Source organism: Chinchilla lanigera, unplaced genomic scaffold (genome assembly GCF_000276665.1).
Source record: "Chinchilla lanigera isolate Chin_1 unplaced genomic scaffold, ChiLan1.0 scaffold00160, whole genome shotgun sequence".
Taxonomy (NCBI): Eukaryota; Metazoa; Chordata; class Mammalia; order Rodentia; family Chinchillidae; genus Chinchilla; species Chinchilla lanigera.
The window spans coordinates 633,150-660,007 of record NW_004955561.1 but is presented as its reverse complement, the minus strand read 5'-3'; the positions used below and the strand labels follow the sequence as shown (position 1 = coordinate 660,007).

Here is a 26,858-nt window from a genome sequence, read left to right as displayed (position 1 = left end):
ATAATACTCATTTGACAGAATGTCTCAAAGAAACTACAAGTTAGAGGAAGCACAAGGTCTTCTGGGTCATATTTACTTTCAAGTGAATTATTGAACATAATGGACCCCAAAATGCACAAGTAAAAAAGCTGCTAGGTGCCCAGAAAATTGGCATTCCTTGTTATAAATGGTGCTATTTACACATCATGTGAGCAGACAGCGCACACCCTCATCTGCCCATGGCTGTGGCTATGTCCTTGTACTGGCCAGATAATTCTCTTTATTATACCCTGGGTTTTATATCTGTGACCTATTTATTGTTCTGGGGTGGGTTATTCCGTAAGCTTAAGGGTTTACACCCAGGATTCGGGTGGTTTTTCAAGTTACTGAAGCCCCTTGAGGGTGAATCATGTATTGTCTATAAAAGGGATGGAACATAACCTTCTAAGGCCAAAATTTAGTAGCCCATTAGAACAAAACTCCTGCAGGGACCAGACAGTCTGACCTAGAACATGACTGCAGCACCAACTATAAAATATATTTTAAAAAGCCCAACAGGTTTCAGAAGGTAAGGCAATTTTTGATTTCTGATATCTGTTAGAAGTTGACACACTATATTCCTAAATATATTGGGTTCCTAAGAGTTAGAATGTAAGTGTAAAGCTGAAGAATAATATGCTAGGTTCTTTGCCTTAAGTATGTCCTGTCACGCCACAGATCTTAAACCCTATCACCTTCTCCCTTCCTTTTCCCTGCCTGCCTACCTACGTAAAGCATGCATGCATGGCCAGGCCTGGGGATGCAGAGGACAGAGAGAGATAAGGTCCCTGCCCTCATGGGGAAGAGAGAGTTCTGTTGACAAACTGGGGCCAGGCATCTCCTAATGCCAGGGACATGCTCTCAGAGATGTGATTTCATCATCCTTCGGACATCACAGAATGCACTTCTGCAAACCTGGATGGTCTAACCTACTGCACACCTAGGATATCTATGTGCACATACATACGCACATATGCAAACATAGAAACACATTATAGCCATGATGAACAAAGCAGCACAAGATTAAATCATGTACAAGAAAAAATTATGCCATAGAGACCTGCAGGAAGCACCAGATGTGTAAAGCTTTGCCAGTGTAATACAGCACACTATTTTACAGACAACTTCTGTTCTCGAAAGTAGAAAGATGATGTCCTAAACAATGGCACAAAGGATAGCAGAGTCACTTACTGTCAAGTGTATCAGCTGCACATGCTGTACTTTTGTATGATCAGCAGTCCAGAGGTGTGTTTACACCAGCATCACCACAAATGTGAGAAAAGAAGTGTACTACTGTGCCATTATGGTGGCTGTGATGTCACTTGGGGGTGGGACTGTCTTGGCTTCATTAGAATCTTGTGGGAGCCCTGTTGTATGTATGTCCACTGTTCACCAAAGCATCATTATGCAATGTGTGCACAGTACTGAGTAGGGAGTTGTCGCTGTGGTACGTGCCATGGATGACAAATGTGGACAGGACTACTGTGAAGTTGTATGAAAGGAGCCAGGAGACCTGATTTCAACTGAGCAATCAGAAGACTGCTCAGCTCAGATCAAAGGCTGAGAAGGTGTCAGCCAGGAGAAATAACTGGGGAAGCAGGGTCCAGGCTGCGGGAGCAGCATTTGCCCTGGTAGGGAGAATGTGCTGAGTTAGAAGGACTGACAGTGTGGGCCTGGACCACAGTGAGTGCAGAGAGAGGGACGCTCTGGAGCTGACAGGCGGAGCAGCCAATTCACTGTGTCAGTGGAGTCACATGGGCTGTGGGCCTGAGGGAAGCAATGGGTTTATGCCCCACGCTCCTCATCTGGAACAGTCCCAGACTGTTGGCAGAGGACCCCTTCGGGGGATGCTCTCTGCTCTAACAGAAGCTGGGTCTGCATGAAAGTTTAACTCATACTGGTGTCTGGTAGGAATCTGCCACAGACCCCAGACACACAAGCAAATTAAGCACAAGAAATTTGCCTGTTTTACATAACTTTTCTCCTTTTTTGCTTTGATTTTTGGCTCCAATTCAACCCACTGCAGTTACCCTTGTGACTGCTGGTGACTTCAGTCAAGAATTAGAGAACAATGTGTGGCTTAGCTCCAATCAGAACCCATGGTACAGTACTCTCCTCCTCTCACTTCTCTCTCCTGCTCCAATGTGGCATGATTTTCTTTCCATAGTCTCTTCTGTTCATGCAGGACAGGGCTATAGCATCTAGGGCTGCCCTGTCCCTATGGAGGCCACTAAGCACATGTGACTGTTGAATATTTGACACGTGAACTGAGCTTGAAATGTGTAAGACAAACACCAGAAGAGATAGGACACACAAAACATAGCCTAAAATATCTTATTTACTTTGTATTGAGACATACAGAAATGATAATATTGTTTATATATAGGGCTGAATATAATATATGCTTAAAATTAATGTCACTGTTTCTCCTTGTTCTTTTTATTGTGGCTACTAGAAATACAGTTTGCATTTCTATTGGGTAGTGCTGGTCTAGAGGTTCTCAACTAGGGTTAGTTCTCGTGCCTCCAGGGGTCTTGGGCAATGGCAGGAGACATTTTTAGAATTCACAATGACCAAGAAACAAATATTGCTGTTATTTGGTAAGTGAGATCCAGGGACATAAGCGCCTGCAGTGCACCAGACAGATAATACAGAAAAGGATACTGAGGCACAAAGAAGGAAAAAGAGTTAATTAACACTGGGATTCAGACCTCTGAATTTCCAGTATAGTTTGAATAGGAAAAGGAAAATATATCACTTAATGACTTCATTCTAAACACTTCATGCCTGCCCAGGCAGCTGTCTTCTAGGGTGTGATGTCTCTGAAGCTGAGGAGGAAGGGATGTCACATGCCACCTGCAGGGAGTCACTGAGCTTGAGGCACCAGGATCTCTGTTCTTCCCTCACCCTATGGTTGTGTGGGAGAACCAGATTCTCCAAGCAAAGGTCTGGTTGGAAGCCAGACTACCTGGACTGGAATCCAAACTGTGTGACTTAGCAGGATCTCAGGAAAGCCTCTCAACCTGTTCCGTTCTCTGCTCCTCTGTTATCACAGGGATGACACCTTGCGTACAAGTGTCCCTTGGCACATATCACACTAGTGCACGATCTATATATGGTCTATTACAATCATCGGGCATGGAACATCTTAAAGGCTTCATTCATTCATTCATTTATTCACTTGCTCATCCAACAGATGTATTGAACACTTACTTTGGGCTGAACACCTTCCAAGACTGCGGTATTATAGCAGCTTTAAGAGCAGATGAACTTCCTTCTCTCATAAAACATAGTGTTCCTTAGTGATAATAACAAAAACATGAAAGAAAAATATTAATGAGAAGCAGTATGTAGAGAGAAGTTAGAGAAAGAGGATATATAGAGGAGATTCACAGAAGAGGCTGTTCTCTGGACCCAGCTTTTCAGTGGAGACCCAAAATGCAAGCAGGAGCCAGCCATGCACGGATGTGGGGAGAGAGCATGTCAGGCCAGCTGAAGGACCGTGGAAGGCAGCTGTGTCTGGAGCCTCGTGCTCCAAGAAGTAGTCCAAGTAGATAGGCGAGTAGTTCAAAGGGCCTACTCCCATCTCAAAAGGCTTAGAAAGAGAGTCTTGGGTTTTATTCTGTGAATGATAAGAGGTCACAGGAGGGTCCTAAGCAAGGGAATGGCATGATGGGAGTCCCAGTTTAAAAACATCTCTTTGGCTGATGAGTACAGGATGGACTGTAGTGGAACAGGAAACCCAATTGAAAGGAAAATGGTCCAGACTGTGCATAACCATGGCCTGGGCTATGGAGGTTGTGTTGAGATGCAGTGAAGTAAGAACATGTGTTAAGAAGGAAGGGGAATTTTCAAGGATAGTTCTCTTGAACAACTGGGTGGGTGGGGATGTGTGTATTGAACTGTTGAGGACTTAGGTAGGAGTAGATTTGGGAATCTTGCGTGATACCACTACACCAGGGGCACCGTTAGGAGTAGATTTGGGACCCGTCTCAGGGGTTAGACACCGAGAAGCAGTTGGTGGTAAAAGACAAGTACAATGTGGTCTATCCACCCAACCCAGTGTGTTCAAGTCATGCTTGGCGAATAAATCTCAGAAGCACCAGGCTAAACAAAGGAGCCAGACGCAGAACACTCTGTGAGTGGTAATTCTGTTCACATGAAACTTCTAGACCAGTGGCGAACCTGTAGCACACAGGCCAGTGCAGCTGGCTGTTCGTTATCATTGAAAGCTCTGAAAGGTTCACCATCTCTGGTCTAAACAGCCACAGAGATGGTGAGTCAGTGGTGGCCGCAGGCAGGAGGTTAGAACATGGAATTAAGGGGGCACTGGAGATCTTTTTGTTGTTTTATTTTTAAGAAAAGATGAATGTTCTCTGATTTTTTTTTAAAAGCCAGTTAAACATCAATGTGTACTTTTTGTTTTTTCTCCCCAGGGGAAAGAGCAGAATGTGGCACCACCAGGTGAGAGCTGGAGAATCTTGTTTGATTTTCCCCCGGCTGTCTGGGACTGGGCAGGATGGGCTGGGGTGGGGCTCACTAGAGCAGGGGGCTGGACTTGGGTCTGGAGGGAAGGAACAGTCCCTGGCCACTGTCACTGGTCTGCCCATCATGGCGAGGTGGGGTGGGGTGGGGGCGCCGTGGGAGCCAAAGGGCTTTTACCCTTGGTGCTGCCTGTCGGGTGGGGCAGTAATCCCTTCCAGGAGGCTGGGGCGGCTGGGAGAGGCCGGAGGCTGTCGGGTGCCTGCTGACTCCTCTTGCCCCAGTGTGCGACAGGGGAGACCCTGCCCAGGCTCATTTTCCCAGGCTTTGGGGTTGGCTGGCCTTTCCGCAGCTGGTTTTACGCATGCGCACACTGTAGCCGCGTGCTCTGGCACCGTGTTGTCCGCACAGTGGGACACTTGATGGGCTGAGGAAAGAGTAAGCCTTGGGCAACTTCTGCTTTCCCTTCAGCTTGTTCATTGTTACCCTTTGCGCTTTTCTCTGAGCAGACCAGAGCCAGTGCACACTTTCCCACTCAGCAGCTGAGCTGGCCTGCCTGGCCTTCAGAGCTCAGCTCTGTGAGCAGCCCTCGAGGCCCGGGCTGCTCCTTAGAGCCGTCCACTCCTGAGCCCCCAGCAAGAACTGCTGCACTACCCATAGTGAGTCAGCCTGGTCACTGTGCCACCCTCATAAGACGCTGAGAGCTGCTCCTCCTGACTCTGGGCCCAGGGACTGGATACCATTCTTCCTTGCTGTGCAAATTCTTTCCAGGGGCCCAGAACCCTGGAAAGCTACTCTACTTGGCAAGACCTGCGGTGAGCCCTGAACTCTCCTACCTCCTCAAGGAGGCGGCAGACCAGCTGAGGCCTGGGAAGTGCGGGGCCCAGGGCTTTAGGGCCTTCCCCAAGTGAAGCCTGCATACCTGTTGCCCTGGGCCCAGGCCATGGGGGCAAGAGGATGCGTCATGCCAGGCCAGCAGCTCCCCACACAGAGGGCAGCAGATGTGCAGGGTCCCTTTTGAAGAACCTCTCAGAAACACACATATTAATACACACATATTAATACTCTGTTCTGGCAAGAGGACGTTGTTAATGCCCCCAAACAGCACAAGCCATATTTAACGCAAGTCTGCAAATAATGAAACAGATGGGAAATGAATTGAGTCATCTCTCACTTCCTCCTAATTCCTAGGATTCATGTGGAAGACTGATTGATCTGGCAGAAGGCAGAAGGGGAGATACAGGATCAAACCCTTGGCTAGGCCTAGGCTCCTCCCTCAGGGGAAGTTGGGGGCTTTTGTTTTATTTTTTTTTAAAATAAAGCCCTCTGAGATGCTGTCTTCCACACACTCTTTGAACAGGGGTCTGGTAAATCCAAACTTAGATTATCAGGCCTCCCACTTAGATATTCCACCCTACACCCAAGACCTAGGTGATGCCCTCTGACCCCTGGCCAAGGTCAAAGGTGACTTTGTTAGTAAAGTAAAAGCCTCTCCTCAGCTCCACGCCATTAACTTGTGGAACTCAAGGCACTGTGCAAGTGATGCTAAAATTCATCTTAAAGGTGAAACATCGCTCTCTGTATCTTCATAGACCCCATACATGGGCAGTACCATGGGAATGGTCACTTGAAAAGGTTCCCTCAGCCAACTTGCCATTTATGTTGTACAGTAGAGGTAGACTAGGTTTTGCACATGAGCTGCAATGTGTTTTCTCACATTTAAGAACTTTATGTTAGAATATCTTAAATTCGTAATAACCTTGTAATTTTGGCTGACCAGATATGAGCTAATACACTTAAAAAGTGTATAGTGAGTGGCAGAGGAAGATGCAGATGTAAGGTTTTAATTATTATGATTCAGAGAAAGTCTGGCTACCTTAAACCAGCTTGGCACGCCCACATGGCCTGGAGTAGAGGTGAAACACCTGATGTTATGTCTAAACAGTTAGAGTGTGGTGCGGACTCACTCGTAGGCTCCCGGAGCCCTACCACCATCAAACTTCAGTGTTGCCCCCATTTTGGATATCAACACCCTGTCTGCTGGGTTTTCTTGGGGAAATTTTTTTTTTAATTATGGGAAATTCTTAATCACATCCTTTTTGACACAGAATGACTCTGAGGCCAACTCCTGTGTTGCCAATGTATATTAATTTTCATCTTGTTTGAAAGGCAGAAAGGGGACATTGGTCTCTGGTTTCTCTTTCTTCCTCTCTATGGCTTTCTCTGTTTCTGTTTTCCCTGCCTCTCTCTCTCTCTTTTTCTTTCCTTTTTGCTCTGCAACTGAGCAGCAGACGAGATGGAAGGCTTAGGCTGCCCCACTTCCCCTGGCTGAGCTGTCCCCCTGCTCCCCACTTCCTGCCCCACCCAGCACTTCAGTAAGTGGATACAGATTTGATGTCATGCAAAGTTGGGATAGCTACGGTTCCTTGTCAGAGACTTCACACAAAGAGAGAAATCCTGTTGGGATCAAACCAGTCCTTTGCTTTCTGGATTGGGCAGGAAAAATAGGGAAACATATCCTATTTCCTTTTTTTGCCACTTTGCAAATTTCAGGACTTCTTTTAAGAAAACCCTCTGGTTCAACGCCTTAGTTTTTGACACTGGGTGTCCTGTGTCCGTACCATGTCTCCACTCTTGCAGGCCATGAGAATTCAGTAGATATTTAACGCTACTGCTGGTTGTTCTAAATCATTTTTTCAGTTTCATGCTCACATTGGAGCCTTGTGTAGACGAGCTGCATTCCACCCCTACCCTCAATCATGTTTTATTTGTATGACCTCGGGCAAGTTTCCTCATCTCACACGGGTTCATTTTCCTTATTCGTAACATGGGTTTAATAATTCGTGCCCCCTTCCCAGGGTGCTTGTCAGGAGGTCCTGCAGTGTGAGATAAGGAAGTGATCTGGAACCTAAAACATCATGAAAACAGAATGACAGTTTTGCTAGCCTTGAGTTATTCCTGATCCCCACACTCAAAACCTACGGCCTCATGTCCTGTTTTAGGCGCTCTCTTTTGCATTTGGAAACTGAGAAACAGATCCACTGGAAGAAATTTCACTCCTCCCTACATTCACATATCCTTAAGCAATAAGTTATTTCTGAAAAATAAATGACATGGACTTAGCTAACCAAATTGACATAGATCTAAGATGGGCTTGAAATAATTTGCCTGTTGCTTCTTTTCAGAAGTTGGGTCTGTCTGTGCCATTGTTTCAGTCCCAGTGTTTGGGTGGCATGCTCTTTGGACTCTGCTGTGTCCCTGCTCATGCATGTCCTGGAGCCAGCCGCATTTGCTCAGTGCTCAGACACCAAGGAGCTGCACACAGTTCCCCGGACAGCTGGGCTGCTCGAGGAGACAGGCACATACCGGCGAGAAAGGTGGCACAAACTCTATTGATTTTGGCTGACTGTGCTGTCCACAGACATCACACCCATTCACAGAAATCAACAGAGACTTGGGAACAAGCCTCTGCTTGTTGTGTGTGGCCATTATCTGTGCCTGGCTGAGTCCCCATTTATTTCTTCCCAAATTTTGAATGAAGCCATTAGAAAATGAATTGCCTCTCAGGTAGGGGCCTCCTGCGAGCCTCAAAAAGCCTTTGGCCAGGAAATCTGGCAGCAGTGATTCAAGCGAATCTGGGTGTTGAGATGAGCAATTGGGCCAACACAGGCATATGCATGGTGAGCAGTTCTGGAAGCAGGGCTAGTGTTTGTGGCTGTTTTGTTGTTCCTGAAAAACTGTGGTATCTTTTCCCCTCCCTGTGGCCAAGATCAGAGCACAGGGAGTGGCGATCCTAAAGTAAAGCAAGACACTTTCAGCCACAGGCCATGCCAAGGATTAGCAGGGGTAGATAAGTTCTTGGCTGGAAGTGACAAGGTGCCCTGACGCTCCATCACGACCTGGTAGGAAAAACCATGGACTCAGAGCTGGAAAGACCTGGGTTTAGGACCTGGCTCTGCCAGTTCTCCTTTCCATGCTTCAGTTTCTACCTCTGTAAAGTTGAGCCATATGCTGGCATGGTGTTGAGTATGATAAGGGGTTTTAAAGTGCTTTAACCAAAAGTGCACTTGACTAAAGAATAGAATGTTATCATCCTGAGATACCTGGGGGCCCCAAAGAAGCTGCAACCTGCCTCATCAGTTGCTTCATCTCTGAAATGAGACTAGTAATTACCTGCTTCCCAGACCAATGAAGTAAAGATTAGTCATTTTAGTCAAGTGCATTTTGAAATATAAAGAGGCCAGGAAGATGAGTGGCCAGCTACACTGGGAGTTGAGATGTGGTGATGAATTTAAACCAAACATAATGAAAATTAACCCACCTGGTCACTTTTGAAAGTCTCTTGCTTTCTTAGGGAACTAAGTCTATCACTCTCCCCTGCTCCTGCTCCATCTGGTCAGCTTTGTAGGATGACAGCCTTGGATTTGAGTCTCATGATTTCTTGGACTGTTTCCCCCTCCCTATAATTTAGAATGCATTTGTGTTACATGAGAGTTGCTCCTGCTTGGCATTGTGGGTAAATTCAAATCTCCTAAAACATCCAAAGGCCTTCAGATGGAACATTGGGAACCAATGTGTTAGGGGCCAGGGGCTTCCATTTACATTTTCTGTTTACTTCCAGGTGTGGGTTTCAAAAGCATCTTTCCCAGTTGTATGTTTATGTTGGTTGCTTTCTTGATTTTTTTGTTCCATTTTCCCCTAGGCCCCCCTGTCTTCCCCCTAAACCACAGAAAATGAGGAGACCTAGGCCTCTTTCAGTGTATAGCCATAAACTCTTTAACGGCAGTATGGAAACGTTCATTAAGGTACTTGCTGGGGAGCTGTGGAGTCCGCGAATGCACCCAATGTAATGGCAGCCCCCCACCCCTCTAGCTGACAGCCTTGCCCCAGTCGGAATGGACACTCCATCCCCTCTGCCAGGCCGGGAGTTCATCCCTCACTGCAGCTTGTGCTTAGCTTCAGTGAGGATTTTCAGTCAGAGCAGCTTTGATAATTTGCTCCTAAGTGCAGTCTCAGGCCTGTGTGTGTGTGAGTGTGTGTGTGTGTGTGTGTGTGTGTGTGTGTGTGTGTGTGTGGGCTTGAAGTTCCAGTGGAGGGGAGATGCCAGCATGGGGGTCCCAGCCGGCCACAATTTGCTACTTCCAGACCTGCAGTCCTAGTGTCTGGGGGACAGTCAGAAGCTCCCCACCGTCTCATTTCACACCCATATCTCTCGGGAGGACATGAGCCGAAAGCCACCCAAGGAAACACCTGCAGGAAACGTGTGGTTTCTGTATGAGGGAGTTACTGCTTCATTTAGTTACACCAACACCAGTGAGAGAAACATGTCCGATTTATATGACAGAAACGTCCTGCTTGGTTTTCTTCTTGTTAGGTGATTTGGAGATGGGAGAAGAATTGAGGAAGTCCCTTTGGAATTCTGGGTTACCCATTACTCCTTAAACTGAAAATTACAGTGTATCAGCTGGGTGAATTTCTCTTTTCATTTTCTTTGATGTGAAAGATGTAAGGCCAAGCTATCCTGGATACAATGACTCAAGAGAAAGTAAGGTGCTGATGGAGTTGCAAGAGCAACTGGTAGGGGATTGCAAGAAGGGAAGTTCACTTTTAACATTACTCAGAGGGCTTGGGAGAGCCCTTGCCAGTCGAGAGCCCACCAGCAGCCAATGAAGATATCATAGAAAAGAAGACTGGTACCACTTAGAAGACAAGTCTTGAGCATTGCTGATGGTTGTAGAGTCATAGAAGCTGCTGCTGCACCAGCTCTCTATCTTCTATCCTCAGATGCAATATAACACAGGACTTGCAGAACAGAGAAGGACTGGATATTGGTCAGCCTCAGGCATGGGTGAGGCAGGCAGGACCATCCTGGGTCCCAGAACTGTCTGTGCTTGCAGGCTGAGTTTGGGGAAGAGAGATCAGTGGAAACAGCAGAAGAGCAAAGCTCAAGTTGAGAATGCCCAGGAGCCAGGAACGGCAAGGCTTCTTTAGGATACTGACTGTGGGGTACCATAGGAGGTGCCCCGAAAGGACCCCCATGGCACGGTGGGGGGACATAAGTGGTTTGCCATCCAATAGAGTGCAGGCTATGGCACAACAGACCCTATCTCCCTCCTCCCTCCTCTCTCCTCCCTCCTCCCTCCTCCCTCCTCTCTCCTCCCTCCTCCCTCCTCTCTCCTCCCTCCTCCCTCCTCCCTCCTCCCTCCTCCCTCCTCTCTCCTCCCTCCTCCAAGGCTTTCCTCTCACTTTTCCATGGCCTGAAGGAGCCACATGCCCAGAAGAAAGATGCTAGCTGCTGACTCTGGCCCTCAAGGAGCCTAGAGCAGAGCCTGGGAGGTCTCTGGCAAAGAAGCAAGCAGTGTAGGCAGACAGGCTGAGCACCATGCAGGTTGCTCCTGCGGGAGTGAGTTCTCTGGGAGTCCAGGCTCTGAGCAGGGGTGGGGCACTTTAGGAGGAGCTTAGAAGGAGACTCAGTGATCCTTGGAAGAACAGGGCACACAGAAGCTCTGACAGGAAGGATGGAGGGAGTAAAGGCTCAGTGACAGAGATGCCATCCTCGCTTTGCAAGTGGGTGATCAGTCAGGATACTTGGAAGGAATTGACTGTAACCTGAAATATTTGAAAATCAAGTTCTTTGTGGAATTCTGCATTCTCTCAATAGAGAGGTCCTGCATATGGTGTGACTGTAAAGTGGCCGCGCTTTCCTTCCCATCAACGTGTCACAGCGTCTGCAAGCGCAGGCACTCAAGTTGTGCTGAGGAAGCAGCCCCTGGGGGCTTCCTCATTCTGGATCTGTCACCACGGCTGCAGCTGCTCTTCGGCCCAGTCTTCCTCAGAGCCTCTTGCCTGGACTTCATCATTGGTGCCAACTGATGCCAATCTTGTGTGTGAATGGGCAGGCACCTTAGTCTTTGGAATAAAGCTCTCTATCCAAAGCTTGGCCTTGTGAACCCAGTGAAGGCACAGAAGGGCAAGAGGAACCCACTACAGGGTCCCTGGTCAACTGGCTCAGAGAAGAGCCTTCGAAGTGGGACAGCCCCAGGCACCTGAGCAGTGGCAGCAGGCTGGAGTTGGTGCACAGCCCTGGGAAAGGACAGACCAGAGGGATGATAGTGGCATGGCTGGGACAAAGACGGTCATCACCTGAAATCAGAGAAGTGTGACAACTTGCGCTGGGTACCCAGGCGCACCAGATTGGAGGCAGCAGTTTTCCCTAAAGGATTGGCAGCTCTCTGGAAATGGAGAGGCAACACGGCATATTCACTCCAACTGTGGAGAGCAGAATTTAATTTTATACTCTAATTCACAAAAACCACACCAATGAAAAGTTTTTCAGTGCAATGATAACCCCAAGACTCCATAATTACAAAGGCTCAGCAGGACCAGGAAGCATCCTAAAATTCATAATAATGGATACATGTTATTGGAGTTAGATTTATAAATTTCACAGACTTTGGAGTCATCCTGCATCAGCCACTTACAAAATCCTTGATATTTTTCTCCTCCAAGACAAAAGGTGTCACCGTTTTTATTCTAAGGGTCCATTTCGAAGCCCAGGAGGCCACCTCTGGGGCAGGAGAGAGTCCCCCCTTGCTCTGTAAAATGAGAATTGGGATTTCCTACCCCCGAGTTGGTGCCAAGACAGAAGTGGGCACATCGGCCATGTGTCTAGAGCCCTAGGCAGTGCACACACATATGAGTCTGCCTCTTGCCCTGATCAGGAACCCCAGGAGTCTTGCTCCTTGAGCCCAGGCTGGCTGCTGGGCTCTAGGTCTCAGGTGGGCTTAGCCCACCTATCAGTGAGCAGGGTATTGCAGGGGGTGGGACACAGGGAACAGGACAGGTGGCTGTGGCCAAAAGAAAGGCATACGCCTACCTGCTTCTTAGTTTGGCCTCCTCAGATGAGACATAGCTCCCTACCCAGAACCCAGCCCACTGCTCACCGTGAAAGGGCAGACAGACCCCTGAACTTGGGTGGCTTTCTGTGAAGGCAGACGTTTGAGTCCACCCTGAAGCCACAAAGGTGCTCTGAGCTCCTGCACCCAGGCCTGTCCCAGCTTCTGGATCCCCACTGGGGCTCTCTAGCCTGGTGAGTCTAAGGGTAGGCAGGCAATTGAGGCCAAGTGGGGGCCCTAGGAAGATCTGCCTGATGTCGGGGAGGACAACATAGGGAACCATGTGTATTTGGAGTTGGGTGGAAGCCTGGCCCCTTCAGAGGTCACTGACAACCGTGAGTGTGTAGAGTGAACTTTTCATGGGTGGGGCTTCCTGAGCAGAATACCGGGCTCAATGTTAGAGTGACTCTGTCTCCCTCCTTTCCATGGGCAGCCAGGCTTACATAGGGGTCCTGCTGGCTGGGGGATCTGCAGCCTCTTGTTTTGGAGCAGCTAGAGGTGGAGATGGGACCAGTGCAGTACACAGAGCTGCTGCCTTTGACAAGAGCTGCTGGAGGCCCCTCAGTGTGGCGCTGGGGTGAAGCTAGGAAGCCTGCTGGGGGGCCGGCTGGGGCAGCTCCAAAGTCTGTGAAGTCCAAGCTCAGGGTGGCCCTCCCCATGGCCAGGCTCCTTGCCAGGCTCCCCAGGACCTTTGCTGGCTGCCATTGCATTTCAGCATTCACGGACTCTGAAGGATCTGCTTACTCTAACTGATCTTATTCCTGCATAATCTCTTTTTTTTCTCCTGCTCTGCCGCCTGTTTATTTTTTGTTGTCAGAGGAAGAAGAAATGCTCGAACCAGGAACCAGGTATTTACTAGAAAGGCCCATGAGCCCTGTGCAGCTGGATGGAGCCTGTCTTTAGGTCTGACTCTCAGAACAGGCAACTTTGCCTGTTGCCCATGGGCCCATCTCCTCTCCTCTCCCCAGCAGCAGTTAAGCAAGGGCAGAATTTCCAGATGGCGTGTGGACGAGTAAAGCATACCCCCAAATCCTTACTGGCTTGCAGATGCATATTACATATGCCTCATTGTTCCCTCACCTTTTAGGCTAGTAATTTAATTCAGTCCTTTTAAGAACGTTTAGCCAGGCATAATGGTGCATGCCTATAATTTCAGCTGCTGGGAGACTGAGGCAGAAGCATTGTGAATTCAAGGCCAGCATAGGCAACTTAGCAAGACTCTGTCTCAAAATTTAAAAAAAATTATAGAAAGAAAAAGAAACTGGAGATGGTGACACATGCCTATATGCCAGTACTCTGAGAGGCTAAAGCAGGAGAATGGCAAATTCAAATTCCACCTGGGCAATTTAGCTATTTAGTTAGAATTTGTCTCAAAATTTAAAAAAAATTGCTGTGGATGTAGTTCAATGTGAAGGCCCAGAGTTCAATCCCTAGCACTGAAAAGGGGGTTGGGAAGATGCTGGGGATGTAGCTCAGTGGTGGAGCACTTGCTTAGTATGCTCAAGGCCCTGGATTCAGTCAACAGTACAAAAAAGCTTAGCACAGATTTTATTTTATGCTACTTAAGTGATAGAAATAATAGAGAGGCCAACCAATCCTGCAATCCAAAAGGAAACTGCCCTCAGGCACAGATGTTTACTGGTCAGCAAAGTGTGTACTGTCTGGATACTTACGCCGTACTGGCACAGGCTGAAGTAATCTTCCCCTTTTCAGGTCAAAGTACCATGAGGGCCTGCCCCGTATCTCCTGGTGTGTTCTTCTTAGTCTGGCATCAGGCACCATGGGAATGGGATGCAGTCCTGAACTTGCCTTTGTATTTCCAAACACTGGAAGAAGAGTGTTGAATTGGGGCAGGGTGGAGGGGGAGGCAGAGCAGTCTTCAAGTGAGACTCCTGCCCTCCACAGCACAGAGTCCCGTCCCCAGCTCCAGACATGCCCGTCAGCCTCCCAAGCCCAGAGTTCTAGCTAGCTGGCTAGGAAGACAGAGCATTTCTTTAAAATGATCACAGCTATGCCTTCTTCTGCATTTAACTGAAGACCCTCTACTGTACCTATTCATAGAGCCTTTATGGTTAGCAGTTCCTTGCTTGTTTTCCTACTTATCTGATGGTACTAATATTCTGGCTTGATGCGATAATCTGTGTTTGCAATGTCTTTTTCCTGTTGCCAAGCCCAATAAAGCTCATGGGTTTTTTTGTTTTTCTTCTTAAGGATTCAGGACAAGCTATACCACTTGTAGTTGAGAGCTGCATCAGATACATCAATTTATATGGTAAGCTCATATAAGGTCCATGTCCTCAGTTCTGCAGAGCAGGTGCAGGGCAGTTCTGTAGGAAATGAGATGTCTGTCATTCACGGTGGAAGTCTTCCTGTCACTGCTGTGCTTCTGGGGGTGGGGAGGATGCTCTGGAGAACAGCTGCTGCTTTGGGTGCTGCGTTACAGCCCGTGTGTTGGGTAGAGAGGGTGGAAAGCAGTAGTGAGAGACCCAGAGCCTAGGTCCAGGGAGGGCGTGGGAAGGAGGACCATATCTGTTCCTTTCTCACCCCCATCTATCCCTGGAAGCAGTCAGTCACTTAACACCACTAGGTTGGGAGCTACATGAAGGAAATAGTATCTGAGATTTGTTAGCCATGGTATCACCAGAAGATAATTCATACTTATTCACTTATTCATTCCTCCAAAAATGTATTTATTGAGTGAATAACAGGCACTGTTTGGTCAATGGGAATTCAGGTGTCAATAACACATGTACAACACCTGTCCTCAGTGGTTGAAATTCCCAATTAAAAGGCAAGGAAATAGGCAAACAGAAAAATAACCAAGTCATCCTTCAGAATGCATGGAGTCAAGTCCCTGATGACCCCCTACAGATCCTAAGTTATATCTAGATGATTTAGGCTACCTGTTACCACAGAAGTGGTATGAGAACAGTTGTTATATTGTACTGCTTAGGGCGTGATGAGAAGGACAATCTGGACGTGTCTGTTCACACACAGCGTCCTCTCCTGAGTATGCTCAATGAGCCAGGGGTCCAATCCACAGACAGGGAGCCATGGATGTAGAAGGCCAGCTGTGACATAATTATAGGTGTCAACAACACAATGAAACTCACTGAAAGGAGATAGACAATGGCTCTGGGAAGCAAGTGCTGCTTTGGCCAGGGTGGGACAAGATCTGTCTAGAATGTGATCTTTGAGTAGAGGCAGAGAGCTGTGCAGTCCAGGTGGGGAGAACAGAGAACAGAGAGTGGGTAGAAAGGCCCAGAGTGGAAAGGAGGGCAGCATGGCTGAGCAGGAGGACATTCAGCATCGTTTAACCAAAGAAACGAACTGTGTTTATTAAATAAACTATGTTTTTGACTGAGTGCTGAATTTTTGGAGTAAGTACTTCCTAACGTAACAAAAACGGAGGGAAAGGCCTCTGAGCTCCCACTTAGATGCCTTTCCCCCGAGGCAGGCTGCTGTGTCCTCCAGCTGCGTGGGCCCCTGTCAGCTTCTTGTGGTTGGTGCAGGTATCAGGGCCTCTCTATTATGGCTGTGTAGAAACATGTTTAAAAAATGAGATCATTTTCCTTTTGTAATTGAATCCTTCCTAAAGCCCTTTACTCCCAGGCCTGAATGCACTCCAGTGTCTGGCTTTTTTTCAAAAGAAGAGGGTGCCTGAGTAGGGAGAAGGAATAGTGTTGTTATTTTGCTGTGATCACAAAATACTGTACTTTTTTTTTTGTACCGGGAGTCAAACTCAGGACCTTGTGCTTCCCAAGCAGGCACTTGTGCCACTGAGCTATATCCCTGGCCCAATACTGTAAATGTTTAAATTTTTAAAAAATTTATTATGGTAAAAGACAGTGCCATTAATTCTTCTCAACATACTTCTCCTTGCTTCGGACACACTTAATCTCATCTTTCTTGCCACTTTCTGAAGCAGCCTTGAGGTCCCCTTTCCTGTCTTTAGTTGCCCTGATGTGGGTGCCTTAGTATCTTGAATCAATTCAAAACCTTTACCTTTGGCAGTCATTTTCACCTTGGGAAGAATCAGAAGTCACACGGTGCCAGATCTGGTGAATTAGGTAGATCTGGCACCATCCTGTTTTTGACAGAAATTGCCATAAACATTTGATCAGTGAGGATTTCTCTAAGAATAGGATGAATGTCTAAATAAAAAATTTATTACAGTAAAAGGCACACTGCGATTAATCCCCCTCGAAATACAAAAATATTCTCCTTCACTTTGAACATACTTATCCCATTATTCATAGCAATCTGTCCCTTACTGTAATAAGTTTTCTAATTTTAATTTAAGTGTTTATCATATTTTTCGATCACCCCTTGTAAATATCTTGCATCCTCAGCTCCGAGCTCAAGCAGGGGGCCCCAGACCTGACCTGTAAAGCAAGATGTGTCAAGTATTTGCTCAGCTGGAGTGCACTGTGCAGGTCATTTTTTGGGTTTCTGCCAGGAGCCTTTCACTGGAAACCACTCAGTTATAAAGGATGGAGGGAGACAGGCTGGGGTAAGCCACTGATACTCCCAGTGGTCTGATGAGTTAAAGTCAAATGTCATTTACTATTTTCTTTCTTTTTCTTTCTTTTTCTTTTTCTTTTTTTTTTTCTTTCTTTCTTTCTTTCTTTCTTTCTTTCTTTCTTTCTTTCTTTCTTTCTTTCTTTCTTTCTTTTTCTTTCTTTCTTAGGACTTCAGCAGCAGGGGATCTTCAGAGTGCCAGGATCTCAGGTGGAAGTCAATGACATCAAAAATTCCTTTGAGAGAGGTGAGTGTGCATGACCATCTCAAGCTTGTGACCCGGGAAGCAAGGGTGCATGTTCTGGGGGCCAGTGGTGTGTGGGAGTCCTTGGTTTGCATGGGTTTGCAAGACTGGTTGTGCACATCTCTTCCTAATTTGGCATTCTGGGATTTTTTTGCTGGTAGCTTGAAATCAGCCATGATTGGAGTGTTAATGCTGCAAAACTAGCAAAACCAAGATCTTTGCATTCCCCTCCATCTAAGAAACTTTCCTAATCACTGGGATGAAATACCCAGCACCCACAGCTTAAAGGAAGAGAGGTTTATTGTGCCTCACAGTTTTTAGAGATTTCAGTCCACAGTTGCCAGGCTCTAGTGCAGAAGTGGCATGGTGGAAGGGCCTGGAAGGAAGAAAGTTGCTCACCTCATGGCAACCAGGAAGCAGAGAGAGAAGGAAGGAGTCAGGGAAGGAGATACACCCTGCCACATCACGCCCCAATTCCTAAAGCACATTCAGCTGTGTTGCCCCCACAGTCTGATCACCTTCCGAACGGCCTGCCTATGAGTGCATGAGACCTTGGGGACATTCTCGATCTAAACCATGACACCTGAAAACATCTAATTCTTAAACCCACTACTGCCAGTTGAATATCCCTAATCTGAAAACCTGAAATCCAAACTGCTGTAGAATCCAAAACATTTTTAGCACTGACATGACATACAAATGAAAAATTCCACACCTGACCTCATGTGACAGATCACAGTCAAAATACAGCTACACTAAAAATAACATATAAAAGTACTTTAGGTGATACTAAAAGTACTTTAGGTGATAAGGTATATGTGAAACACAAGTGAGTGTTGCATTAAGTCTAATTCCCCAAGATACCCCATTACATATGTTCAAATATTTCAAAATGCAAAAATCCCCAAATCTGAAGCACTTCTTGTCCTAAGTGTTTTAAATAAGGGACACTCACCTGGGACTACAACTGCTGAGTGGTGACTTTTTCCAGTGGACTTTCCAGTGGTTTCTGGGGAAGAGAAAGCTGTGTAAATAAATAGGAAATAGTATGTAAGTCTCTAAAGTTTGTAAGTAATGTTGCATTTTAGACAGGCTGAAAGAGCTGAGAAAACATTGTCTCCATCCCAAACTTGGACTTTCTGTGTCCCTCTTGAACTTCTCTTTGCTTCCTTTGTAGATGAAGATGCAAGCATAGGGGGAAGTGAGAGGAAGGAGCACCAGTCCACTTGCCTGTACAGGCTTTGGGTTCGAGGCTGAGGTTATGCTGTGTGTGTTAATCAGCTGTCTCATTGCTGGACACAATACCTGACACAATTTGAAGAAGGAGAAGTTAATTTGCTCATGTTTCTGGGGATTTGGGTTGCAGTCTACTGGCTTTGGGGTAGGAACAACATGGTGGAAGGCATGGCAGAGCAAAGCTGCTTAGCTTATGGTGGCCAGGAAGGCAGAACAGGGGAGCAATGCTCAAGAGGAAGGGGCAGCGGACCAGACACAGACGCTAAGGCCACCCCTCCGTGAACCGCCCAGACACACCTAGATTTGCCTCTGGATCCCAAAGCCAAATAAATGGAAACTCCACCCTAAACACTGCACCATGTCTTACACACACTAGACTTTCCTCAGCTCTGTCTCCTGCCTCAGGAGGAGGCTGCTGGGAGGGGCTGTCATCTAGAGGAGGCTGGTGGCCACTGAGACCTGCCCTGGTGATATAGCAGTAGTAGTGCCCAAGGGATGTGGGGAAGAGTGAGCCACACCTTTAGGATATCGGCTAACTCAGTGTCTACAAAGCTTCCTCTCATACTTGCCTGGAACTTTCACTTTTCTTTTCCTCCTGGAAAAAGCCTTTATTCATACAAGCAACCCAGCTCATCTTCCACTGTAGGAGTCTGCTCCCTCCCAGGACCAGAATGTACAGCCTGCAGAGGCCCAGGCAAAGAGGCAGGAAGGCTTGTGGCTCCATTTATGCACTGGGCACTTTCTGGGAGGCAGAAAAAAACAGATGGTGTTTGTGCGTTCATGTGCACGTACATGTGTGTGTGTGTGTGTATCTACATGTGTGTTAGTCATACTTATAAGGAAAATGGAGAAAAATATCCATGTGTTTTTGAATCCTGAGGCCATGAGTATGAAGCAGGACTAATAGGAAGCAGCTGGAAACAGTGCTGATTTTGCATTCCTCAGGCTGCAACAGGGAGGGCGAAGGGGTAGGGTTTGCACACCCTCCACCCTCCTGTTCAGTTGGGACATCTTAGCTTGGTATACTGGGATTTTATAGAAAATTTTTGCTTGAAAAAGACAAAATCAAAAAAGGTTGGGATTCTATTGTAAAGGAGAGAAAGCAGGAAAGAAAGTGTATGTATGGATGGATGGATGAATAGATAGGTGGATAATGGATGGATGAACCAGACAGGTGGATGGGTGGGTGGGTGGATGGATGGATGGATGGATGGATGGATGGATGGATGGATGGATGGATGGATAGATGGATGGATGGGTTGGTGGGTGGATGGGCGGGCAGGTAAGCATGCAGACAGGCAGCCAGAGCTGACAGTTCCAGGTAGGAGGATACCTCTCAGGTGTTGTGACACCTGGGAGCCACCAGTGTCTGTTTTTAACTGAGAGCACACGCACATTGCTTCACTTGCCAGCGCTTCATCTCTCCCTCAGGAGAAGATGGTGCTGAAACCAAGCGTCCCTTAGGGCCATGCAGTGCTGTTGTAAGGATTCCAGGAGATCACGTGCACAAATGTGCTTCTCACTTGAGAAGTGCTCTGTGTGTGCAGGCAATTATTTTTTAATGTGTTTTCTCTTCTCTTCCTTCCCACAAGGAAATCTTATGGGCAAACAGCCTCATCTTTGGTAGGGACATCTGAAAAGTTAACCTATGGAACACTGTGTCAGGCTGCCACATGTTGGGATTCAGGCTGGGCCCTCCACAAGGGTTCCCAGCCAAGAGGGTAGGTAGGAGCTGAGCATGGCTCTGCTGTGTCAGCTGTGAGCTCTGACCCAGGAAAAAAGGGGAGCTTGCTCTAATTCACACAAAAACACACTGAGACCAGAAGAGCCCTTGCCAGTATCACATTCATTTTCTCTTGAGTAGAATAAAGAGATCCAAATATGAGTTTCCAGCTCTTTTATTCCTGTTTGCCAGACCTACACAGGTGTCTGGGGCTGCTTGGGAAGAGAAGAAGCCCATGGTACTGCTCCAGGCATTTGACTACTCCCTGCTGCCTTCTCTCCCCTAAGGAAGCAGGCTTAGCATCCTTGGCTAAGAGATTCTGAGATTCCACTTCTCATTTCTAGTTGGCAACATGCCATAGATGTGCCAGACAACGTCTCGTGATAGAGTTGCTGGTGGCAGGATAACACGGTACAGCTCAGGGCAGCAGGCTGTGGCTGTCTCCAACTGGTAAAACCATACATAGAACCCAGCATGGTGGCGTTATGCTTGTAATCCCATCAGTTGGGAGGCTTAGGCAGGACATTTGCCATGAGTTCGAGGGCATAATGAATTCAAGGCTGGCCTGATGTCCATAGAGAGACCCTGTCTCAGAAAATAAAATAAAATGAAATGAAATGAAATAAAATGTAAGTCCATATAGTTTCTTTGAACACACACACACACACACACACACACACACACACACACACACACACGCTCACACATGTACTTTTCTCAGCAACCCAGCAAACCTACCACTGGGATCCAGCCACAGATCCGTGCCTCCGCACATGACAAAGGACACTTCCTGCAGCAGTGTTTACAAGGACTGAGCCATCCAAGATTGGCCAAGGAAATTAAAGGCTGTCCAGGAAATAGACTTTGCAGCCATTTAAAAGGAGGAAGATCTCTGTGAATTAAGGTGTTCATGGTTCATTTATTCACATTAGCTCATTTTCTTGTTAAATGAAGAGGCAAGTTTATCTACAAGTATGTTACATTTTATATAAGAAATAGGGGAAATAACAGAAACCCTGTGTAGGTTGCTTGGCATCTGTGAAAGATTGGTTTGAGGATCCTACCACCACCCCAAGATACTCAAATCTCTGGTGCTCAAGTCTCTTATAAAACATGGTGTAGTATTTGCATAGAATCTATGCAGTTCTCCCATATACTTCATTTTTTAAGATAAAATACAAACTTTCATTTTCCAATTCTTAACTGATCAGTTCTTAACATAATGGTTTGTTCATAATAATAGCAATGAGTTTCAATTATGTGAATTAATTGATATTTAAATTATGGATACTTTTGTATGTGTGTGTCTGTTTGTGTTCTCGTATATAAGTTAAATGAATGATAGCAGTGATATAAGAGCTGGGAGAGAAGAGTTCTAATTGTTTTATTATAAATTACACTATCCATGAAGTAGTACAGTGTTAGTATGAGCGTAGATTAGTTCTAAATGCATGTTGTCAGACTCTAGGTTAACCACAAAAGATGAAGTATAACTACATGCTCAAGAAAGAGATACATTAAAATATGAAATGCTCAAATCAAACCATATTTGGAAGAAAAAGAAGATAAAAACGGGGACAAAGAGCAACAGCAATAAGTAGAAAAGAGTAACAAATACTGTATCTTAATCCAACTATATGAGTAATTACTTGGAACATCAGTAGTATAAATGCAGGAATTAGAAGACAGCAATGGTCAGTTGGGTTTAAAAACCAAACTCAACTATGTTGTCTACAATAAACCCACTTTGAAAATAAGAACACCTGCTGTTTAAAAGTCCCAATTACTAATAACAATGCAACATCAGTGCTGTATAAATAGTTGTTATGCTCTGTTTAGGGAATTATGACAAGAAAAATGTCTAATGAGAAATATGGACACAACTTTTTCTTTGGCATGTTTTCCTTCTGCTGTTGGTCGAATCCACAGATGCAGAAGGAACATAGGACAAACCAGAAACTGATGACAGTGTCTGCATGTGAGGCAGAAGAATGAGAGGATGCTTCCTCACACAGCAGCTTTCTGTCTGGTTTTGACTTTTAGACTGTGCAAATGCTCAATATTTTCAAACTTTACATTTAAATGAGGATTTCTAAAAAATTCAACCCCTGTAATCGAGTACAAATGGAAATAAGGCACTGTGCACCAAATTCATAACCACAGAGAGTAACTTTTGAACATGGGCTATGAGCCTACATTTTTAACAGCTTTACTGACTTACCACAGGTTCATCCATTTTAAGGTATACATTTCATATATGTTTAGGGCCAGGGATGTAGCTCAGTGGCACAGCACCTGCCTGGCAAGTGCAAGGTATTGAGTTCGATTCCCTGTGCCAAGAAAAAAAAAAAAATATATATATATATATATATATATATATATAAAGAGAGAGAGAGAGCTTGTCATCTTGCTTCCTTATGCTATAAAGTTAATTCAAAATCAGGCTGAGTCCTAATGCTTCAATGGTTCCTAGGAGATTTGCAAGTTCTGTAGTCATCATTGTAATCCAATTTCACATATTTTTTACCATCCCTGAAAGAAGCTTCTACCCATGTGAGGTCACTTCCTGTGTCTACCGAACCATGGCCCAAGCCTATAGGCAACTGCTGCTCTACTTTCTGGTTTCGGTGGCATGGTTGTTGTTCTTTGTGGAACTGGGCATTGATCCAGGGCCTTCACACTGAGCTACATTGCAAACCCATTTTTTATTTTTTATTTTAAGACAAGGTCTCACTAAGTCATTAAGTGGCCCAGGTTCATCTCAAACCTGTGATCCTAAAGTGCTGGAATTACAGGCACCTTACCCACCCAACTTACTTTCCATCTTCTACCCATACCTCTTCAGCAGGATGTAGTCTAAGGAACAAAACCTAAATGAGAACAAAAATAAAAGTTCTTGAAACACATCCGAGCTTTTACATAATAATTTACTGTTAGTAGTAATAACTTTATTAAAACTTTGAAACTCATTGTGCATATTCTAGGATAAGTCAGATAAATGAATTGTTACTGTTATTAAAAAGCCAAAATTTTCACTATAGGAAAAACAGGTATACAGTTGCTGCTGTATTTATGATGGGTTAGTGGAAGTATCTGCTCACCTTTTGGCAGCCAGAAAGCAAAGAGAGAGACAGGAAAAGGCTGGGATTCAGTGTCCCTGTGAAGGCACCACCCCAGGGACCTAACTTCCTCCCATTAGGCCCTGTCTCTTAATGGTTCCACCACCTTCCAATAGCTAGGAACCAAATCTTTCAAACATGAGCCTTGGGCCCAGGACATAGCTCAGGTGTAACTCACTGGCCTAGCAAGTGTGAGGCCCTGCCGCTGGTGGATCAGTAGAGTGCTGAAATAGGAGCCTTTGGGGAACATTTCAGATCCAAACCATAGCAAAAGTGGTGACCTGGGGAAACTCTTTTGCCCAGAAAATGACATTCACTGGAGATCCCATTAAAAGGACATAAAAGAGCACTCTTGCTGGACAAATATGGGACAATTTAAGTCTCCCAAGAAATAGTGGAGGTAATGGCTTATTATACATGGAATTAAAATCACAAGCAAGCCAGTAAAGATGTTAACAAGTAAGGGAGTGAGGGATGAAAGTGCACCAGGAAAACTCTTCTTTGCAAAAGAACGCTAGATGAAAAAGTAGAAGAAATGACAGAAACAGAAAAATCACCATTTATCCCCCCACAACAGTTAATTTCGGCAAAAACCATCGGCGGACGCTAAAACCTTTGGGTGAAATATGTCGAGCACAGAGACATGCAAACAGTCTCAAAGCATCAGGATACTACAGCATCATTTCTCAGATCACTGATTTATTATAAAAGAGGGAAATAAATGCCTTTGAACTCTGGAGGCCACTGCAAGAGCCCACAGATCACACCTTGTATCCCAGCCACAGGGCAGGTTGCCATGCATGTCTCCCAGTGGGATGAGGTTAGGTGTTCACAATATCACCCACAAAGTGTTCTTGCCGAAAACAATTTTTTCCCAGTAATAGGTATTGAACCAAAGACCTTCACACTGAGGTGCTACCCAGCACCCACCCCCTTTCTGAGACAAGCTCTCACTAAGTTATGAAGTTGACCAGGTTGGGCTCTAATTTGTGATCTTCCTGCCTTAGCCTTCCAGGATGCTGAAATTACAGGTGAAGCTACACTTAGCTTCTTGCCATAAATATTTAGCCTGTGTTTAGTCAAGAGAAATCAATTAAACAAATTCAGAATATGAGGTAATTCGACAAGACAACTGGCCTGGGTGCTTCAAAAAGGGTCAATATTAAAAACAAGCAAACAGAAAACCGTGAGAGTCTATTTTATATTTAAAGGGCTCAAGAGGCATATCTACCAGATGAGGTCTGTGAATGTTGATCAGATGGTAGACTTTGAAGGGAATTCTGTAAAAGACATTGTAGGACAATTGGAGAGGTTGGGTGTGGACCACCTGCGAGATGGCAGTTCAGAATGACTGTCCATTTTCTTAGTGTAAGCCTCTTAGTGGGTTATATGAGAATACCCTAGTTCTCAGGAGAAACTTGTGGAAATACTTTGCAGTGATATGTTGTGATGTCTGTAATGCTTTCAAACTTTTGAGGCCCAATAAATGTAAATAGGAAAGGAATAAAGCAAATGTACAAGATGAGGGTAAGTGAAGGGCAATGGATGTGCATTAGTTTATTTTCACTTTTCTTTGTAGCTTTGAATATTTTCAACAGGAAGTTGCAGGAAGAATTTAAACTTGGGGTAGGGACATCATATACTGGGGAGGCTTTTTGCAGCTGTCTTTCCTCCACCTCAGGCTGGGCTCGGGTCACCTCTTCTGTCATCTGCACACCCCTATCTCCTGATCTAAATGTCTCCTTTTTCTCTCAGGTGAAGACCCGCTTGTGGATGATCAAAATGAGCGAGATATCAATTCAGTTGCTGGTGTTTTAAAACTGTATTTCCGAGGACTGGAAAACCCACTCTTTCCTAAGGAAAGGTTTCAAGATTTGATATCTACTATTAGTAAGTATTTCCCAGGTGGAAGGATCATTTCTTGGTCAGATCTGAGTTGAAGTTGCCCTGAGGACTCATCACCTTGCTAGGCACAGGAGGGATATTAAACATGTGGCTCTTGTCCTCAGAACTCAGTGCCTAGTTGTGGAGACCATGTGGTTCATGGAGAGAGGGCTACCCAGCTTGGCAAACTCCCTGCCCAGTACAAGGAGCTCAGAGAAGATGCAGAAGGAGGCTTGGTTTCACAGATTAGACCTGAGAGTGATCTGAGCACATCTTGCAGGACAGGTGGATGCGGGAATCCTGGGAAGAGTTGGAGACTGAGACAGGGGGACCAGTGGGAGGGTGTCCCAGCTCGTGCATGGTGCAAGCTGCTGGAAGAATAAGATGGAGCAAGAGGGGGGACCATCAGGCCTTGCAGGGGTTCCAGAGATTTCTACTTTAGGTGATGGAGAACTGTGACAGTTTAGGGGTCAAGTCAGGAATGTGACAGACAGAGAAATGGTGACAGTAAGTTGACTGGGAGGCTCCTCTTCCATTGTTAGGCATGAGAGTCCATCTTCCATTGTATGAAAGGCCTTTCCTGTCCCCATCTACCTTTGTCATGACCTGCTGCTCATTTTTCCAGGTCTGCTTCAGGCTCTGCACTGTGTCTTAGAATTCTCAGGCCACAAAGGCCCAATTCTCTCTGAGCCCTGTGTCACTTGCTGAGCCCAATGTCTCCAGAACCCTGCAGTAACCCTGTGTCTGTGCATGGGCCTGAGTGAGCAAGGATGTCACCTCTGCCTGGGCCATGACATTGCCTGACTTGAATCACATCCTGAGAAAGACTCCTCAGTTTCCTGTCAACCCTGTGATTATGTCAAGGAGAAACCCTCATACATCAACCTCCCTTCTAAACAGCGAAGGTCTAAGGTCTCCAGACCTCTGTAGACAATGTCCACCTGTAACTTGGTGACATTGTTTTGCCCTCATTGTGCAACCCCCATCCGTGGCTTCAGTTTCTAGAAGTTTCTGTTACCTACAGTCCACTGAATTCAGAAAATGTTAAGTGGAAAATGCCAGAAATAAGCAATTCATAAGTTCTAAATAACATTTATTACAGCACAGTATTGTAATTATTCTATCTTATCACTGTTATCATTAGTCTCTTCCTGTGCCTAATTTATGAATTAAACTTTACCAAAGGTAGGCATGTGTAGAGATACACAGTGCACACAGGGTTTGTGATAGCTGTGGTTTCAGACATGCCCAGCATGTCTTGGAATTTATCCCCCATAGATAGGGAGCTGTTTACTTATTTTTATGTTAACATCCAATTATGAAAAGTGACCCTCATTTCCATTAACAGAGTGGTATAAAGTTTCCTTTTTAAGTAAATGTACTTAGGAAAAAAACAACATTAATAGGAAGGGAGCTGGTTCTCAGGCATAAGGACTTGAAGCCAAGAACATGGAGGGGCTGGGGTGTGGCTTGGGGAGCTAATTTTGAGTAATAACAGACTGACTGCCCTGGAACTGAGTGAGGGGGACCAGTGTGTGCACAGGCCTGTGAGTGGCAGCATCCTTTGCCTGAAAGTGATGGAGTAGACAGGACATCCAATGTGGGGTTTCCCTCTGTGGTATTTTTAGAATTTAGGGCAGAGAGATGCCTTATTTCATGTCCTGCAAATTTAGGACATGTAGAACTACCCGTGGATACCAGGTTCCAGTACTGCCCTCCAGTCACCATGACACCCC

At 45.8% G+C, this 26,858-nt stretch overlaps 1 protein-coding gene across 4 annotated transcripts in view; it reads left to right on the top strand.

Annotated features, from left to right (window-relative positions):
- The window catches only part of Srgap3 (SLIT-ROBO Rho GTPase activating protein 3), a 223,058-nt gene that overhangs the window by 175,202 nt on the left and 20,998 nt on the right, over positions 1-26,858 (top strand). For 2 of the 4 annotated variants that reach the window (XM_013509102.1, XM_013509103.1), the window contains exons 11-16: positions 4,455-4,482; positions 6,789-6,875; positions 13,213-13,243; positions 14,607-14,667; positions 17,086-17,163; positions 24,994-25,128. In XM_013509102.1, the coding sequence (XP_013364556.1) occupies positions 4,455-4,482; positions 6,789-6,875; positions 13,213-13,243; positions 14,607-14,667; positions 17,086-17,163; positions 24,994-25,128 (420 nt within the window). Of the gene's footprint in view, positions 1-4,454; positions 4,483-6,788; positions 6,876-9,202; positions 9,306-13,212; positions 13,244-14,606; positions 14,668-17,085; positions 17,164-24,993; positions 25,129-26,858 lie in introns of all 4 variants that reach the window. The other 2 variants (XM_005413003.2, XM_005413001.2) reach the window with 2 other exon arrangements.